This window comes from Suricata suricatta, chromosome 8 (genome assembly GCF_006229205.1).
Source record: "Suricata suricatta isolate VVHF042 chromosome 8, meerkat_22Aug2017_6uvM2_HiC, whole genome shotgun sequence".
NCBI lineage: Eukaryota > Metazoa > Chordata > Mammalia > Carnivora > Herpestidae > Suricata > Suricata suricatta.
Window position 1 is genome coordinate 2,696,835 of NC_043707.1, and position 17,084 is coordinate 2,713,918.

The 17,084-nt window shown below is 53.6% G+C and overlaps 1 protein-coding gene across 1 annotated transcript in view; it reads right to left on the bottom strand.

Moving 5' to 3' along the window:
* The window catches only part of SLX4 (SLX4 structure-specific endonuclease subunit), an 18,318-nt gene extending 6,355 nt beyond the window's left edge, over positions 1-11,963 (bottom strand). Inside the window, exons 1-12 of the mRNA XM_029949595.1 lie at positions 11,935-11,963; positions 10,519-11,156; positions 8,902-9,126; positions 7,339-7,525; positions 6,011-6,223; positions 5,372-5,580; positions 4,935-5,251; positions 4,183-4,423; positions 3,642-3,730; positions 2,639-2,785; positions 1,675-1,844; positions 8-747 (exon numbers count right to left, since the gene is read on the bottom strand). Of these exons, the coding sequence (XP_029805455.1) occupies positions 8-747; positions 1,675-1,844; positions 2,639-2,785; positions 3,642-3,730; positions 4,183-4,423; positions 4,935-5,251; positions 5,372-5,580; positions 6,011-6,223; positions 7,339-7,525; positions 8,902-9,126; positions 10,519-11,156; positions 11,935-11,963 (3,205 nt within the window). The remainder of the gene's footprint in view (positions 1-7; positions 748-1,674; positions 1,845-2,638; positions 2,786-3,641; positions 3,731-4,182; positions 4,424-4,934; positions 5,252-5,371; positions 5,581-6,010; positions 6,224-7,338; positions 7,526-8,901; positions 9,127-10,518; positions 11,157-11,934) is intronic.
* Between the last annotated feature and the right edge of the window lie 5,121 nt (positions 11,964-17,084).

A 17,084-nucleotide genomic window follows, 5' to 3' on the forward strand; every position in this document is an offset into this window, starting at 1 on the left:
CCCTGAGGGGGCTGCGACGGGCGCAGGCGCGATGGGGGCGCCCGCCGGCGGGCGGGGGTGCAGGGGCCCTCCCCTTCCTGGAGATCGCTCGTCGTCTGGGACGGTTCAGGACATCTTGTGGGAGTCGATGAAAAGGGCTGCTCAGCGGCAGTGGCAGCCGAGCACCAAAACGCACCCTCTCTTTCCCTTGCTCGGCAGCCGCGAGAAGGGTGTGAGGAGCCGGGAGGCCCCGGTGCCGCCTCTGGGGCCCCTGCTTTCTCTCGGTCTGCACACCGGCCCTTGCGCAGCAGGGGCGTGGACGGGCTCTTGCTCTTCCATTTGGCTGGGACCTCATCTCTTCTCTGGCCGCACAGTTCCATCTCTTCTGCATTTGCCGGTTGTTCGTGAACCTGAACATTCACTGAGATTTGTGCGGACAGAGGACCACCCTCCCCGAACCAGCCTGTTTCTTCCTTGACCTGTGGAGTGCTTCCCCGCCGGAGCAGCTTGCGCTGAGTGGCTGCAAACTCATAAATCTCTTCCATGTCTGCCTCATCCACTTTTTCTCTGTCTTCTTCACAGCCCTCAGATTTCAATGAAGCCCCTGCTTCTTCCTCTTCCTTTATCCACATGGATCTCAAGAGCTCTTGGAAGGTCTCCGCCCGGCTGTCACAGCCCTCGTCTTCCTCCTCCTTCTGTGGCCTGACCTCTGAGTCCGTCACGTCAGGTGCTTGTTCGCACAGAAGAACGAGCTCGCTGACACCAAACCTGCAACAGGAAATGTCACGCATCGCTACCCCACAGAGGCAGCGGCCGGTGCCCCGGCGCAGTCGGGGGTCCCAGGGCGGACAGCTGTGGCTCAGTCCTGGGCTCTTCCCTGCTCTCTTGTGGACGGTGCCCGTGCTCACGCCCAGCAGCCCCCCCAGGCCACTCAGCCCTAGAAGAGACCCCGGGACTTGTAGGAGGGGATCTCGAGCTCTGCTGTGCAAACAGGAAGGTGCATCAGGCCGAGCTGGAGAGAACAGCAGCCGGTGGCCCCGCATGGCTGGAGCTGCCCTGGGGGGCACCCGGAGCTCCGTGACCGATGCAAACCAAAAATCGCGAACTCCTCACAGGTCAGCCGGGGCCGAAGGGGGCACCACCCGCCATGTCCCTGAATGCTCTGTGGTCTAACTGGCACATTCAGAACCCTGGGGGCCAGGCCAATCCTTTCCCAGGGATGCCCCTGAGGGCTGACATAGCCTCGGGTGGACACAGTCCCTGCCTGCTGCCCCTCCTGACCTGCCTCGCGGACGAGGTGCAAACCTCCCGGAGTGAAACTACGCATTCTGTCCACTTCTGTTTTCTGGGAGCTGGGAAAGGGTGGCTACCGCTAGGCTTTTGTGGCCGAACGACCAAGGAGTGGCAGGGTTTTGGGGCAGCTGAGGCCAAGGACCACCCCCATCACACCCAGGGAGCTAAAAGCCACGTGATTCAGCAGAGGCCATTGCCAACCACCACTGGGCTCTCCTGCAAGTGTTCACTGTGGCCAGACTCCTAGTCGATACATCCCACGCAAGGTGACCGTGGAGCATAGACCTGGGGTTAACAGGTACAGGAAGGGCTCAGCCCTGACCCTCCTGCGAGCCGTCAACCTGCTATTTCTCGTCAGGTAACATCAGACGCTATGAGGTAAATGGGAAGAATGATCCGGACCTGCGGGCCAGATCGCTCAGGCCGGGGGCCAGCGGGGGAGGCACGCCGGGGTCCGCGGTGTAGAGGTAGTGCAGGAGCGCGCGGGCGGCCTCGGTGCCCACGTCAGTCAGCAGCACGCGCTGGCTCCCCACATCGCCGTCCTCCACGGCGAAGAAGCCTTCCCTGTTCACCTGAGAGTGAAGAAAAATGCGGAGGTTTACTGACCCCAGGCCTGACCAGGCGCCGCACAGAGGCCCCTCCTCCACACAGCCCTGCCCCGGCGCCAGCGCTAGCCAGCGTCGCGCCTGTCTGCCGGGCAGGAACTCTGCGGTCAGGCCATAAAACTTCTCTGTTTACAAAGGCAGACCATGATGGATGTTCGAGCACCTAGTCGTTTCCCTCTTGACAGACACATGAGAGGCACTAGAACCTTCTGGTAGAGGCCAACGGCAGTTTCCTGGATCCCTGCAGCACACCGTTCGAGTTAAATGTGTGCAGAAACGCTGGTCAGCAGCTCAACATTCAAAAGGTCGAGGATGGCTTTATAATTACAGAAACAGAGGAAAAGGAAACGATTCTGGAGAAAAGTGGATTTTTAGTCTATGAATCAAGAAATCTGATGTGTCCCCAATCCTCAGTTCATTTCCTCCTCCTGCTTCCTAACCTCAGACAAGTCTTCTCCATGAAGTACAACCGAAAAGATGGAGGGAGATGGGTGAGAGCGTGGGGGGGAGAGGACGTGGAGGGGAGTGAAGGGGGTGGGAGGGGTGGGGGAGAGGAGGCAGGTGGGGGTACGGCAGGGGGAGGAGGGGAGGGAGGGAAGGAGGAGGGGGAGGAGCGAAAGGAAAGAGAGGAGGGAGAAGGAGGAGGAGAGTAAAGAGGGGAGAGAGGAGAGGAGGGAGAGGGAGGAGGGGAGGGGGTGGGAGGAAGGGGAGGAAGAGGAGGAAGAGTGGAGAAGGGGAGGAGGGAGAGGGGACATACTCACATACTGCATGAGAAGGGGGCACCGGGCATAGAGCACAAACTTGTGGGCGTAAAGCACCTCCCCGCTGTCCGTCTGAAACTGGACGTCACTCAGCTGTGGGTTATTGACCATGGCTTTGAAGTCAGCCAGCAGCAAACTGAGGGTGAGCTGGAAGGAGGGGAGCAGATTGGTCTAAGAGCAAGTCCCCCGACTTTAGGGGTGCCCTGAGCTCCTGTCCACAGGCTTCCACACTGGGTTCCCCATTATTCTCTGCGGCTCTTGACAACACGGGACAGCACACTAGCTTCCTTCACAAATTCTCCGTCACACTGAGTCCCCTGGCCCCAAATGCGGGGGCCGAGCAGGTGCAGCTGTGACGGCTGCGGTAAAGCTGCAGGTGCAGCGGCGGCCGCGGCCGAGCAGGGTGAGTGGGCTGCACGCCGGGCTAAGCGCGTCACAAACCCTGTGTTCAGCCCGACGTGACAGGCAAGGATCCTGAGCCCACAGCATCCGGGCACCCGGCTGCCAGGAGCTCCGAGTCCCTTCTCTGACTCCGTGCCACGGTCCGCAGGTAGACTGTGATGTGAAGGGTCTGGCTGACACCGAAACACTTAACAGGATGGAATGTGCTCTAAGGAAAACCGAACTGCCAGCCCTGTGTCACCAACACAGAACATGAACCGTCATCTGGAGGCCAACCTGGAACCTGACGTCACAGGAGCACAGCAGGTGCTGGACAAATGAAGGCAACCTCGGGGAATGAAGCCCTTCACAGAGCAGCCATGATGCCCGTGGCTCTCAGGACAGCGCAGGCTCCAGGGGCACGGCTACTGCGGTATCCCCAGAGTGCAGTGACAGAAGGGACAGGGGATTCGTGGGGGTTCTTGCCTGACTTAGTTCAAAGGCCGTCGAGGGCCCAGTGGACTTGTAGGCCGGCAGTGAGCTGACTCAGTGAGCGGCGAGGACCAGAGATCAGGGAGCGGGGCCAGGCAGACCGGCCCGCGGGGAGAGGCCGGATCCTTACCGAAGCTTGGGTGTCCCTCTTCGGCTGCTCCTCCTGGGGAGGCGGGATAAATCCAGTCAGCGGAAGGCCAGTGGGTGACAGATCCATCCCTGAGGGAAGAGTCACAGGTTAAGAGAACATCACGTCTAGCACCGTCCATCTCCAGACATCACCCGTTGGCCGGCCCGCCCCACAGGTGCTCTGGATGCTTGTCACGCGAGGGCTTCTTCACTGTGAAACCGCCTGCTGACAGCTTTCCCCTCACCTGGAAGGGCAGGGGTGGTAAAACGCACAGTTAGCCCGCAGGTCACTGGCTCTGGAAAAGGGCCGTGTCCTGGGTTAAAGTTTAAGGTGGTGACAGATTCACCTACACGACATTCATCTTGGAGAAAAAAGGAAAGCGCTTACAGACTGCGTCCTCCCCATCGCACAGGGACAAGCCAGTGACCCCCAGGTCTGAGTGCCTTCACCACGCCACAAAGATTAGCCAGTGACGCTGTAGCCATGAACGGGGGAGGACCAGAGGGCGGGGCTGGCCCAGGTGTCCCACCCGGTGTCTCACCTTCGGCCCCTCCCGAGCTGGCTGGGCCCCCACTACAGGGCCATGGGGTAGCATTCAGCCCTTCTCTTGCCAGGTCCACAAGGTCCTGCAGGGCCTGGTGCTCCCTCTGGCTGGCAGAGGGGGACGGGCTCCTGGGGCGGTGGCCTGCGGCGTAGTCCCTGGGGAGAGCAGGTGGCGTCTGTGCTCCCAGCTCTGACTGGTCAGGCGTCACCGGGGGGAGCATGGGCTCCTGTTTAAGAGCCTGAAAGAAGTCAGAAAGCCGAGTGACCACGTGGCCACTGCAGCCGCCGCCACACAGAGGGTCCCTGAGAGTGCCAGCCACAGCCCGGAGCAACCCGGCGAAGCTTTTCTCCCTCACCATCTATCAGCAGGCTTCTCCATCACAGCGAAGGCCAAGCCGCCGCACCTAGGTCTGCAGAAGGTCCCTGAGGGCCCTGTCCGCCTGATGTCATCGAAATGGCCTCACACTTAGTAACTCCAGGCACACCTGCAGCAGGCTTGTCTGGTTCCGGGGCCCCACCACATATGGGTTACACCAGCTCCCCTGGGGGTCGGGCCCTGGATGCATTTTAGTCAAACTCTCCAGGGACAGGATACAAGTGTGAAAAGGTCCCTACACAGAGAAGCACGCTACAGCCAACACCCGCCGACTTCCTGCCCTTCCTGGACTTTCTGTCGATGCCCAGTGCTGCCTTCCTGGAGCTGCCGGCCTCTCCCCAGAGCCCCCCGTGTGCCTAGAGGGGAGGGCGCACCTTGGCGGGCTGCTGGGGCACCATGGGAGGGACCAGGCTTGCCGTGTAGAAGGCCTCCAGAGCCCAGGCCCCGGTCAGGGTGCTGCCCTCCCACAGACTGTTGTGCTTCCCTCCGGGCGGCCGCAGACACCGGCCAGCCTTTCCCAGCCCTTGCTTTAGAATCCTGCTGGCCGGAAGCGGCGGCGTGCTGGCCAGCTCCGTCTCCTCCGCAAAGAGCTGGGCCACCCGATCCTCCGTCTGCCTCCCCGTGGTCTCCGGGTCCTGGACTAACAACAGGGGAGGGGAAACAGGTGCCTTCCTCTTGCGGCTCTTCTTTTCTGGAGGTAAACAGAAGCATAGGGTCAACGATGGAGCTGTCCACACAGCCTGAGGCCCAGCTGCGGTCACCTTCGGCCAACAGGAGTGTGGAGAGACTCCCCCGACAGGGGTGCGCCTACCTGCTCCCAGTCTAATCCTCTCAGAAAAGGCGCTTCCCAGTCTGAGTGCCGCCGGCACGGCCTCCTGCTCCATCTCGGACCGGGACAGGGCCATGGCCACCAGCAAGTCCTCAGATGGTGCCTCGGGCTTGGTGACCCTCTGCTTCCTCTGCACCTCCTTCTGGTTGGTGGCTCCCCTCCGCTTCAGATCTCCAACGTGACTGCTGAAGCTTAAAAGGCAGCCAAACAGGTTAGCGAGGCCAGAGGTGTGGCCTCTTCTGAGGCAGCCCCTGCTGGACCAGAGAGGCCTGGACCCTTCTCCTCTGGTCGGGAGAGAAAAGGGATAAATGTGACCTCATCAGAGGGCTCTGACCGCAGGATGGGGAGAGCGGAGAAATCTCAGGAAGCCCTCCAGGAAACCAGTCCAGCCAGTCCTTTGCACGGACACACCCACGTGGGCCATCTCAAAGCCTTCGAGGATGCAGACTCTGCCTCCTCCTCCAGCCCAGTGGGGACTGTGCCTGATTTCCTTCCCAAATGTCTTGTTTCCAGAATCGGGGGTGGGGGGATTTCTAGGGCTCTGTTGTTCTCTAACACTACAAAAGGCTTTAAAAAGAAAAAAAGCGTTTCTGTGGTTTTCCTCCTTCTCGTGTGACTCACCTCGATGCCGGTGTGCCGCAGGCCCCCTCCGGCGGGGCCGTCTGCAGCCGCACGGCCTGGAGCAGGAGCTGGGGACGGACGTCCATCTTCACCGCACACTGTTTCAGGTGGCTGATTCTGCTCTTTGGGGTGAGAAACAGCTTCCCACAAATCGGGCATTCGGGGATCCGAGGTGTGGAGAGTGTCAGTGCCTTTTCAGCCTCATCCAAGCACCTGGGGGAAGACGGTGACCACAGTATGCTCTCCCTGGTAGTGTGGGTTGGAGCAGACCTGCGTCCACATCAGCACGACCTGCTGCAGGCCACAGCCAGCGCCCCCACAAGGCCTGCGCTCTGCCCCTGAACCCCGACAGTTAGGGGTCTGCTAGCGGGGCTGGCTGACGAAGGCAAGGACAGCATACATGGTGGCAGTCCTGCTCCTAAGCGCATGCCCCGAAGAACTGGAAGCACACACTCAGGCAAACACACGGAACCCACATTCACAGCAGCTCCCATCGCAGTATTCAGAAGGTAGAAACATCCACCGGCGGATGAACAGATAAACAAGACATGGTCTATCCCTACGATGGGGTATTGTTCGACTGTAAAAAGGAACGGAGGGGCGCCTGGGTGGCTGTTGGTGGAACATCCAGCTTCGGCTCAGGGCATGGTCTCACAGTTAGTGGGTTCGAGCCCCACGTCAGGCTCTGTGCTGACAGCTCAGAGCCTGGAGCCTGCTTCAGATTCTGTGTCTCCCTCTCTCTCTGCCCCTCCCCTGCTCATGCTGTCTCTCTCTGTCTCTCAAAAATAAATAAAAACCATTAAAAAAAAATTTTTTTTTAAGGAACAGAATTCTGATCCGTGCTACAACCTGAATGAACCATGAAAACCCTGTGTCGAGTGAAGGAAGCCAGACACAAAAGGCTATGTCATGTGTGATTCCACTTACGTCCAGAACAGACAAATCCAGAGACAGAAAGTGCATGAGTGGTTGCCAGGGGCTTGGAGGGTCGTTGCTGGGGGCGGGGAGGGAGAGTGAGTGCCACTGGGTACAGGGTTTCTTTCTGGGGGAGTGAAAATCCTTTAACATTGATCGTGATAATGGCCGCACAACTCTGTGGATAAAATAAATAAAAGCCACTGAACTGTTCATTTTAAAAGGATCAACTGTATCACATGGGAAGTGTGGCTCAATAAAGCTGTGTAAGTAAACAGCAAGGACAGGCTGACGCCAACACTGAGGTGCTGTGGTCACGGCCAGGTGTCTCCGGATTCCCACCACGCATTCCACTGGACCTGTCACACCATGGGGATGTGACCACAGAAAGGCGACAGTCAGGCCGTTCCTACCGGTTCACATGCTGCTCCCTCCGTGTCACGTTCATGGCTGAGAGGTTCTTTTGGCAGATCTGGCAGAAGAACAACCCCGTCTCCTCCAGGTTCTCATGTGAGGACGCTTTTTCCTGCCCAAACTCCTGCTGCAGGGCCAAGGCCACCGCCGCGTCGCTCTCTGTGGCAGGGAGCCTGGGCCCCCACCCTGTGAAGAGGCACGAATATCCGTGAGGACGAGCTCACCCTCAGACCCCTGCACCGCCTGCCAGGCCTCCCGGGGCACACGCAGCGGGCAGTGTGGAGAAAGCAGACCTGGCCCCGCTCGGCCTCCTGCCCCAATCTGTCCAGTGAGCGTGGACATCCCCAGGGCCCCTGGAGCAAGAACTCCCCAGCTGTAACGTGCAGAAGACCCCCGGGAAGCCCGTGAAAATGCAGGTTCGAATCCCAGAGGAAGAGGGGAGGCCCGAGATTCCACACATCTGACAACTCCCAGGTGAGGCAGCGCTGCTGGGTCTGGACCACTGAGCAGCAGGTCCTAGAAAAGGTGCCTTCTGTTTTCTCCCTTTCTGCTACTCTCCCTCTGGCACTCCAGGCTTGCGAGGCTCCTATTCCAATCAATCTAGGTTTTCTCTTCAAAGCTCAGCCTTTCCTACCGCTGGGACCTTTTGTTGCCCATCCTAGAAGAAACGGGTCAAAGTGAAGTGTCTTTCTCTTTTTAAAGGCAGAGTCTCCTTCTTAGCATCAGACCAGAGGATGGCCTGACTGGCTCTAGTCTGGAGATGGCTGCCACGGTGGTTGGGCCCGCAGCTGCGGCCCTCTGTCACATCTGACTTTGTGGGAGCAGACCCTTGGCCCTCACAGGGAAGTGCTTGGAGAACTTCACAGATCCCCAGTTCTTGAATATTCCTATGGTCTATCACTCTTTCCGCTGAAGCCAGAAAAACATCACACTTCATTTTGGTGCCCTATTTTTTTTCCTAACAAAGAAATGGTTTTTCTCTCCTGAATACTGAGCATTACAGGGTATGCTGTGAAGATAAATGGGAACACTGAGTCACTCGGAGGGCAGGTGCCGAATTCATGTTCTAGCAGAGCAACTCCTGTGTACCCTGTTGGTGCTGAGGGGACTGATACCACGGCAGCTGTCACATCGCTACCTGTGCGGACCTCACAGGTAGCCTGAGCATCCTCAGGACTCCCAAGGGGAAATGTGCACATCGGTACCAAGAGACTCCGTATTTATTAGCTGTAGGACCATCCGTACAGTCTCTTCCTATATCTTTCCCTTTTGTATATTTTCACCAGAGAGAACGACTCATGTTGTCCGGGAGATAAAGATTCTCTGCCCCTTTCCCCACTCAAACTCCTTCTCTAAAAAATAATAAATACAAATAAATAAGAGGGAGAGGTACCTTGTCAAAGAAGCTAAGTGAGAAATGACCCAAGGGCCCCTTCACTCTCTGACAACAATGAAGTGGCCAAGGTGCAATGCTGGGCGGAGAGCCAGCTCCTTCCCACCTTCCCCCTTTCTCCAGAGTTAGAACTTATCCCTGAGGGGAAGACGTAAAGGTCCCACCGTACCATCCACTGCCGACATCTCCTCTCCAGGATCCTTCGGGAGGTTTTCTTCAACTGCAGACTCCAGGGAGCATGGTTTGGAAGCGTGCTGCAGGCGCTCGGGGTCTGCTCTCTTGAACTGCTGCATTCGCTGCAGGACCAGCGCTGCCGCACGGGGTTTGGAGGGACTGGGCCCCACTGCTGTCAGATGGGGAGGAGGGGGCCGGGAGTCGCTGTCCTGAGTGGCCTCTGGTGAGGAGGAAAACATGTTCACAGGCATGTGTTCCAGCTGGAGAACCAAAGCCTTCCAGCAGATCCAGCTTAGACCCAAGTCTCAAGGGGCCCTCTACCAACCAGTTGAGGTTTAACTTTCACGTGTGAATAGGAGTGATTATTGGTATCCTCCCCGTTGGGGGAGGAATAGAAAGAGACCTGTCACAAATATCTATGATGGGAGGGGGAACAGGGAGCGACTGCTAATGAGCACAGGGTTTATTTTTTCAGGGATGGAAATGTTCGGAAATTGTGGAGTTGTAATGACTGCACAACTCTGAGTATGCTAAACCCACTGGACCGGATGTTCGGAAAGGGTGCATTTCATAGAATGTGAATTCTTTCTCTAAAGCTGTTATTAAGAAATGTTAATGACAAACATTTTGATCTTCCTAGGTGACAAGTTCTCCTGTAACCTGGCGTCTGCAAATGGCCTCTGGTGGGGATCCATGAAGCCATGCAGTTTTATGCCAGTTTCACAGGTGTGCACGGGGGTGCATTTTTCTGGGGGATTCATGCGTGGCTTTCGCTCGACTCCCAAAGGGGGCATGAGGGGCCAAGGATGTTTTGGTAACATCACTGATGTGCCTTACAACGGTCTCTGCCAGCCAAGTGTTTAGCACTGCTCCACTGAGAGATCATGCTGAGCACACTAGGTAAAAAATACCATTTAAGATCAGGAAGTGAACGTGAGAAATATTTAGAAACAGAACCCAGGAGCCCAAATATCTTACGCAAGGCTGGTTCTCAGTCCTGCCTGAAGGGGCATGCTACACATATGGTTCAGCATACCAAGGGCAGCAGGGTAAGAAACCTGCTTCAAACAAACAAACAAAGGAAAAGAAAAGAACAAAGGTGTTGGGAGGAGAAAGGAAGGACCTGAAGATTCTCCCGGGATTTAAACCCATCTGGCAGCTTCCTGCTCCCTTCTGAGCAGCCTGAACGAACTGGCTGGCCCCACTGCAACTTACCCACTCTGGAATGAATTCAAGAAAATGAGAGCAGCAGCATGATTTTCATATTCGTGTAACTTGTGTCAACTACATAATGTAAAGGTTAATAGGAAACTCTGCAAGAGCAGAGGGCCACAAATATAATCATGTAGAAAGTCCACGCAGGGTTAAAACAGGAGTCAGCCAACTGTGGTCCTCAGGCTGGCTGCCTGTTTTCATTAATGAAGTTTTGTTGGAACACAGCCCATTCATTTGCTTACATGTTGTCTAGGGGAGTTGAGAAGTTGCAACAGAGACTATGGCTGCAGAACCAAAGTAATTATCATGTGGCCCTCTGCAGGAAGTTCTCTGACCCCTGGTTTAAAACAGCAGTCACCTCTGGTTTCCTTTCTGCCAGTGACTCTGGCCCCATTACCTGTCAGGGGGTTCCGCACGCCGTCCTGGAGCACCACAGAGGCAGGCACACTTCCCTCTCCATTCTCAGGGGGAGCTGGTTTGTTCTTCTTCAACTTGGGTGCCCCTTGCCTTTTAGTCCTTGGGGCCTGGCTGCCAGAAGGAGTTTTCTTCTCCCTGGGGCCTTGAAGGGCTTGGCTCTCGGTAGCAGGCGGTTTGGTCCTTTTCACTTTGCTTATCGCAGTGCTGATTGAGGCCTTTTGTGTCTTCCTTTCACCCGACACCTCCTTGGTGCCATTCTTTTTCACCCTCTGGAGAAAGGTGGAACAGAGTTCCTTAAAATCATCATCGGACTCATCCATCATCTCACCAACTGTAGGGCTCTCCGGTTCTTCAGAGGCGATAGGTCTATCTGGGGGCGCGAGACCAAGCCTCGGAGGGCCTCCTGCAGGTCGGCAGCTCTGCCATGGCGCCTCTCTACTTCTCTCCAGGGCAGCTGCTGAGCTTGCACATTTGAGCAAAAAGTCGTGCTTTCCCCACCATAAGGATTTAAAATGCCTTTCTTCAAACTGAGTCTGTGTTAAACAGCACGTTGAAAGTTCACATCTGAGAGCTTTTGCTGTCCAACAGATGCCTCCGAGATAGCATACACGTGATGAACTTCATGCCCGGTGATTCTCCAAGATCTCCGTGTGATAAAGCACACTGGTTCATTTAATGTCACATCACATCTGTGGAAAACCAAAACCAACTCAATGCAATTAGACAGATGTTGTATTTTATGCCATTCCTTCCAGGAAGGTACCACAAGATGTGGAGTATGGACAAAGTCCTCCCTGTAACAGTACCTGTGTCAGATACTCAGGTAGAGCCTGAGTAACACAAACTCATGGTCTTACAGGATATCACAGCACAACAGAGGGGGAGTGATCTAGAAACTCATCAAAGAAAGACCACGAGCATCTTGAAAGATAGTTTTTACTGAAATCTGGGGAATGAATGAACCCCACGAAGGGCAGTCACCGCAGAAACAAGATGACCACCAAATGCAGAAAAACTATCCTTCAGGCCATATCAACAGGCAACATAATGTGCAGGAGAGGGAGGAGGGGAATGAAGAAAATAAGAGCTTGAACACTTGGGAAGAAACAAAAGACAGGAGTACAGGAGGCTCATTCATCACTGATATGAGCAATGTTTCCAAATAAAAAGGCCACTTTTTTCCACCCTCTCTCATCCAAGCAACCGCTCCCCAAACTTAACTGGAATGGTGACCACTGCAAAGGCTGGGCCTTATGGGTGTGATTATTTACACTGGCACAATTGAGTGGGATTCACAAGTCGAAAATGAATGACCCAGTGACAAAGTTAATTTCAAATCTCCCTTGTCTGCATAATCCAATTAATCACCTGATTTTCTGGAGGCGGGGAGACACACCTGTCACCTACTTTGCACAGCTGGCCCATTCTTATCTTCCGTGTCCTCCTTAAAGAAGCTTCTCCTCATCCTTTATCCAAGTGGACCCTCTCCACTCCCATCATTTTCTGTCATCACACACGGTTTTCACCATCGCATTTATCACAAGTTACCATCATTTGTAACAGATAACATTTATTAAATGCTTACTGTATGCCAGGTACAGGTCTAATTGCTTTACTAGTCTAACTCAGGTCATCCTTACAACAATCCTGTTGGGTAGACTGTATTGTCAGCCCTTTACAGCAAGAGTCGGGCACAAGAATGAATAACTGGCTTAAGGTCACACAGCCTTTGAAGTGGCAGTGTTGGGATCACATCCAAGCAGTGTGGGTCCAGGGCATCGGCTCCTACATTTTTGTTCATTTACTTAATATCTGTCCCCTACTCAGCTCAAGACTTCAAGAGGCCACAGACTCATCTATTTTACTTCGTATTCGCCTTCGCTAGTGAGGTACCTGATTTGTAACAACAACAAAATGCTCGACAACTGTTGAATTAATTAAGTGCAAAGAGTTTGGTACCACGGCAGCGAAGAGAACGTGGTGGGAGACAAGGCTACAGGAAGAAGCCCCGGACCTGAGCCTGTCGGACGCGGGGAGCTAGAGCAAATTACACCCCGCTGAGTCTCCACATCGCCTTTGATATTAGCCCTAAAACAGTCCACCTCCTATACGTGCTCACTCAGTACTTGCTGAAGGAAGCGGCAAGTTTCCAGAGGGTCGGGACTTGTGTCTACTCCGCTAGGTACCCGCCGCTGCAGGATTGAATGGGCAGTGCGGGGCGGACCCTCCCGCTGCCCCCAACCCGGTGACACTAAGGAATCGGGCGGGGGACTCGGCCTGGGGAATGGCTGTAAAGGGCTCCGGCTGTTGCAAAGCCAGACAGCGAATTCCGATCGTCGGACTGCCGCCCGGGCCGCGACCCCGGGGAATCCGATCAGCCCACCGGTCCTCCCAGTCTGCCCCAGGCCCTCCAACCAAGTGCAGCTCCTGCCTCTACACCGCGGGCGAGAAAGGGGTTTTCTCTCCCACCGAGAACAAGGACCCAAGGTGCCTGGACCTCCTCTCCCAACTGCAGACTCCCAGCCCTAAAGCCCGACTCCTCCTACCTCCGGCGCAGCCGAGGCACCTTCTCAACGGAGACTCTCGCGGCTACGCATGCGCCAAACGGCACCACCCCCGCGGAGGATGGCGTCTGCGCAGGCGCGAGGCGGCCTGGGAGGCTCTCTTCCCGTCGTCCTCCGCGGCCCGCGCGGGCGGCTGCGATAGTTTCCGGACGCCGCGAGGCGGTGCACGTCTGAGAGCCGCTCTCGAGGCCTCCGTGGCCGCCTGTGTGCCTAGCGCCTCGCAAAGCGTGTTAAGTGTTGAGGAAGAGTCGGGGTGAGTTTAGGCCACCGCCGCAGCATTTAGTTGGCGTTTGGGTCCACCACGGTTGACACAGGAAATGTCTTCGGGTTCAGGGTCGCCCCTCAGAGCGCACCGGCCCGCTGGAGAGCCCCCTGCCCGAAGTGGTGTCCAGCCGGCCGAGGCCGGAGGTCGGGCGGCGGCGGCCGCGGGAGGGAGCGCCGTTCCGCCCTCCGGCCTGGCTGGTGCCCGAGGCAGCGGCCAGGGAGACATGCAGCCGGAGGGGTCCCCGCGGGCTGAAGTTTGAGGACCATATGTGTCATGGTATCATAGTGCTGGCAGCTCCAACCCCGCCTGGGTTCACTGGAGGCGGGAGTCGCTCTCATTGCCCGTGAGGAAGGATGTGGAGGGGCCAGAGTGGAGGCTGCGAGACCGATTATGAGAACGTTGTCATGTAGGTGAAAAGTGAGGGTGCCGGCATTGGAGGTTGGAGTGGAGAGAACGGAAAATACTCAGGCGTTTGACTTGGGAAGATTTGTAGGTTTCTAGCCTTAGCGTCTGAGTGGAAAGCAGTTCCATATTCCGAAGTAATGAACGGGTGGGGGGAGGGGATTAGCTCTGAAGGGAAGAGAAGATTTCGGTTTTAAAGATATAACTTACATACCGTAAGAATCACCCTTTCATTTACTTTTTAAAAAGTTAATTTATTTGAGACAGCGTGAGCAAGCGGGGGAGGGGCGGGGAGAGAGGAGAGAGAATCCCAAGCAGGCTCCCCTCTTCAGGGGGGAGCCCCACACCGGGCTGTATCTCAGAAACCGTGACATCATGACCTGAGCCAAAATCAAGAGTCAGACGCTCAACTGACTGAACCACCCAGGTGCCCCCAAAATTCACCCTTTTAAAATGTACAATTAAGTGGTTTTTCACATACAGCATTGTGCAATCACCACTAATTTCAGAACGTTTTGTAACCCCACATAGGAATCCCTCTACCCATTAGCAGCTAGTCCCCGTTCCCTCTTCTCCCAGCCCCACCCATCAGCCCCCTGACCCCAGGAAACCTCTGTTCCTATGGATTTGCCTATTCTTTTCATTTTGTAGGAATGATATTGTGCAGAATGCGGCCTTTTCTGTCTGGCTTTTACTTAGCATATGTTTTTAAGGTCCATCCGTGTTGCAGCATGAATTGATTCTTCATTTCTTTTTAGTGGCTGAATAATATTCCCTTGTATGAATATTTCACATTTTGTTTATAAATTTATCAGTCGATGAACTTTTTGGCTGTTTCCATTTTTTTGGCTATTTATGAATAATGCTGCTGTGAACATTGTTGTACATGTTTGGAGTTTTTAGTTCTTTTGGGTATATACCTAAGAATATAATTGCTGGGCCATACTGGATTTGGTTCTGAGTGTTGAGTTTCAAATGCTAACAGTACTCCCAAGAGCTTTTTCTGTATGGTTTTGGAAACCTAAGTTACTTTGTAGTACGGTTTCCAGTTGAATTAGTTCAGTAAACAGCAAAAGAGTAATGGCAGCAAAGGGTCATGGTTAGGGTGGAATGTCTCTTTTGTACCGGCAGAATTTTTAATTTGTAGAGGTGAATGGGAGACAACCTGAGGCCAATGCCATTGGAAGAATTTATTACATTTCCAGAGAGGAGGGTGTATGCCATGCTACATAGTGCCATAGGGAATGTTTCTTTCGGTCAGGAGGCAGAGCAGGAGACAGGAAAGCTTAGATCAGAGCCTTTATTCCTTGAGAAAAGCAAGGCAGGGCAGAGTGAACAGTGGAGCGGTTAGTGTGAATAATTCTGGTGGGCATGGGCCACAGGTGGGGTCTCTAGTTGGCGCACCTGGCCCAGCATGATTTAGGGCAGGGGAAATACTGGCCTTGTCTGTGAGCATTAAAGGAGTTGATTGGTCTGCATGTGAGAGGCAGCTCCCGAGTAATTTGATTATCATCTGTAGGAATTAGATAGCTCTGGAAAGGGCCGTCTCTCCCTACCAGCAAGATGTCAAAGGTCGTAAGATACAGAATTTAGAAAATGTGATTAATACACATCGCTGGGATGATACAAAGGACGGTTGTAAACATGGTGCTTCTTTTTCTCTGGTTAGATTGGAAGTGCAGGGCCTGAGTTCAATTTAGGATGTCAATATCTTAGAGGCCACCGGGAAGGAAACCCCACTGCTGCCCTCCCAAATATCTGGCCATATTTTCTTTTAAGTAAAATTACCTAGTATAGTTTGGAGAAGGGAGTGTTCTTTAAACCCTAGATACTTAACTGAATTACTTGTGGAATACGTTAGGCTGCAAATGGTTGGATACCACCCGTTGATCGGCTGAAGGAATCTTGGGCCGGGTTTCCAGCCTAATGCTTTTGAAAATTTCACAGGTGATTATGATGCTCTCTAGATTAGAGACTGGTGGCCACTGTATTTAATTGCTATCGAATGTACCTACTGAGCAAATCCTGCAGGCTAAATATAGAAGAGATGTCAAGAAACGGGTGAGGGGTTATTGGGATTTAAAGTTAGGTATAATTTCTCCCTTCAAGGAACAAAGTTCTGTGGCAACTTTTTCCTTGGCTCAAGGAAAACCACGGGCGCTCCCTTGACCGGGACCCTATTGTGACTTACCTCCTGCAGAAGCTCTGAGGTTCACACTGTTCTCCTGGAATTAGGCAGGAGTTGTCTAAGTGACTACGCTGAGGGACGGGGTCCAGAGACAGTGTTATTACATCCATGTGCTTTCATTGGGAACACTGCGTGTTAACCGCCAGCATTTTGCACTGCCAACACGCTCAAGCCAGAGACCTGAAGGAATAGTTAACATATTAAAAGGTTAGGGTTGTCCTTGTGTATGATAACCCTACAAAGTTTATCAGAAAGAGAAAATGGACGCAGAACTGTGTGGAACATTTTACACACGGTGTACGGATTGTTATTCCAGGTAGAGGCTGTTTTCAAAGCCTTTAGGAGTAGATCAGTTTTGGGTCCAGGGGAAATAGGCAAACGTTGAATATGCTGATTATCACTTCCTTACTCTCCTGGAATACTTCCTTTTTGGAAACTTTGGGCATCTTCCACTGAGTTAATGATTTAAACAGTTCTGTGGAAAAAAAAAAAACCAAACAGTTCTGTGGAAGAAGTGAAAGACCCTTGTCCCAGGTCTGTGGTTTAGTTATAAATCACAAAACCAAAACCTGCCCAGCTCCCTCTCATTTATCTTGGCAGGGGTTGAGGAGAGAGCAGACTGAACAAGAGAAGAATTGTTTTCTCAATTCTTTGGTCAGATAAACTTTTATTTGTTGTATAATCCTGTTTCCCGCACTGTTGAAATTGTTGAAGTCAGAGGGAATAACTCTCCTGCATTTCAGAATGTACAGGTCATTCTGGGTTATGCTGAACTTCTCCCTGTCTCCCACTGCTACCTTCTGTGTGATGTAGTTCTATTAATTTTGTTAGATGTGTTTAAAAGGAGGTTCCATGCAGGTGTTGTGGCCTCAACAGCAAGACAGCATTTTCCCTAATAAGGTAGTTAATGGGATTTGTAATTTTGCTGTTAAAATTAAGTCATCTTCTACTTTATGTTAAGATGGCAATACTCCCCCAAGTGATCTGTAGATTCTGTGTAAGCCTTGTTAAAATCCCAATAGCCTTTTTTGCCAAAATGGAAAAGCATCTTAAAATTCATGTGGAATTACATGAAGAACTCTAAATAGCCAAAACAATCTTGAAGAACAAAAAAGATGGAAGATACA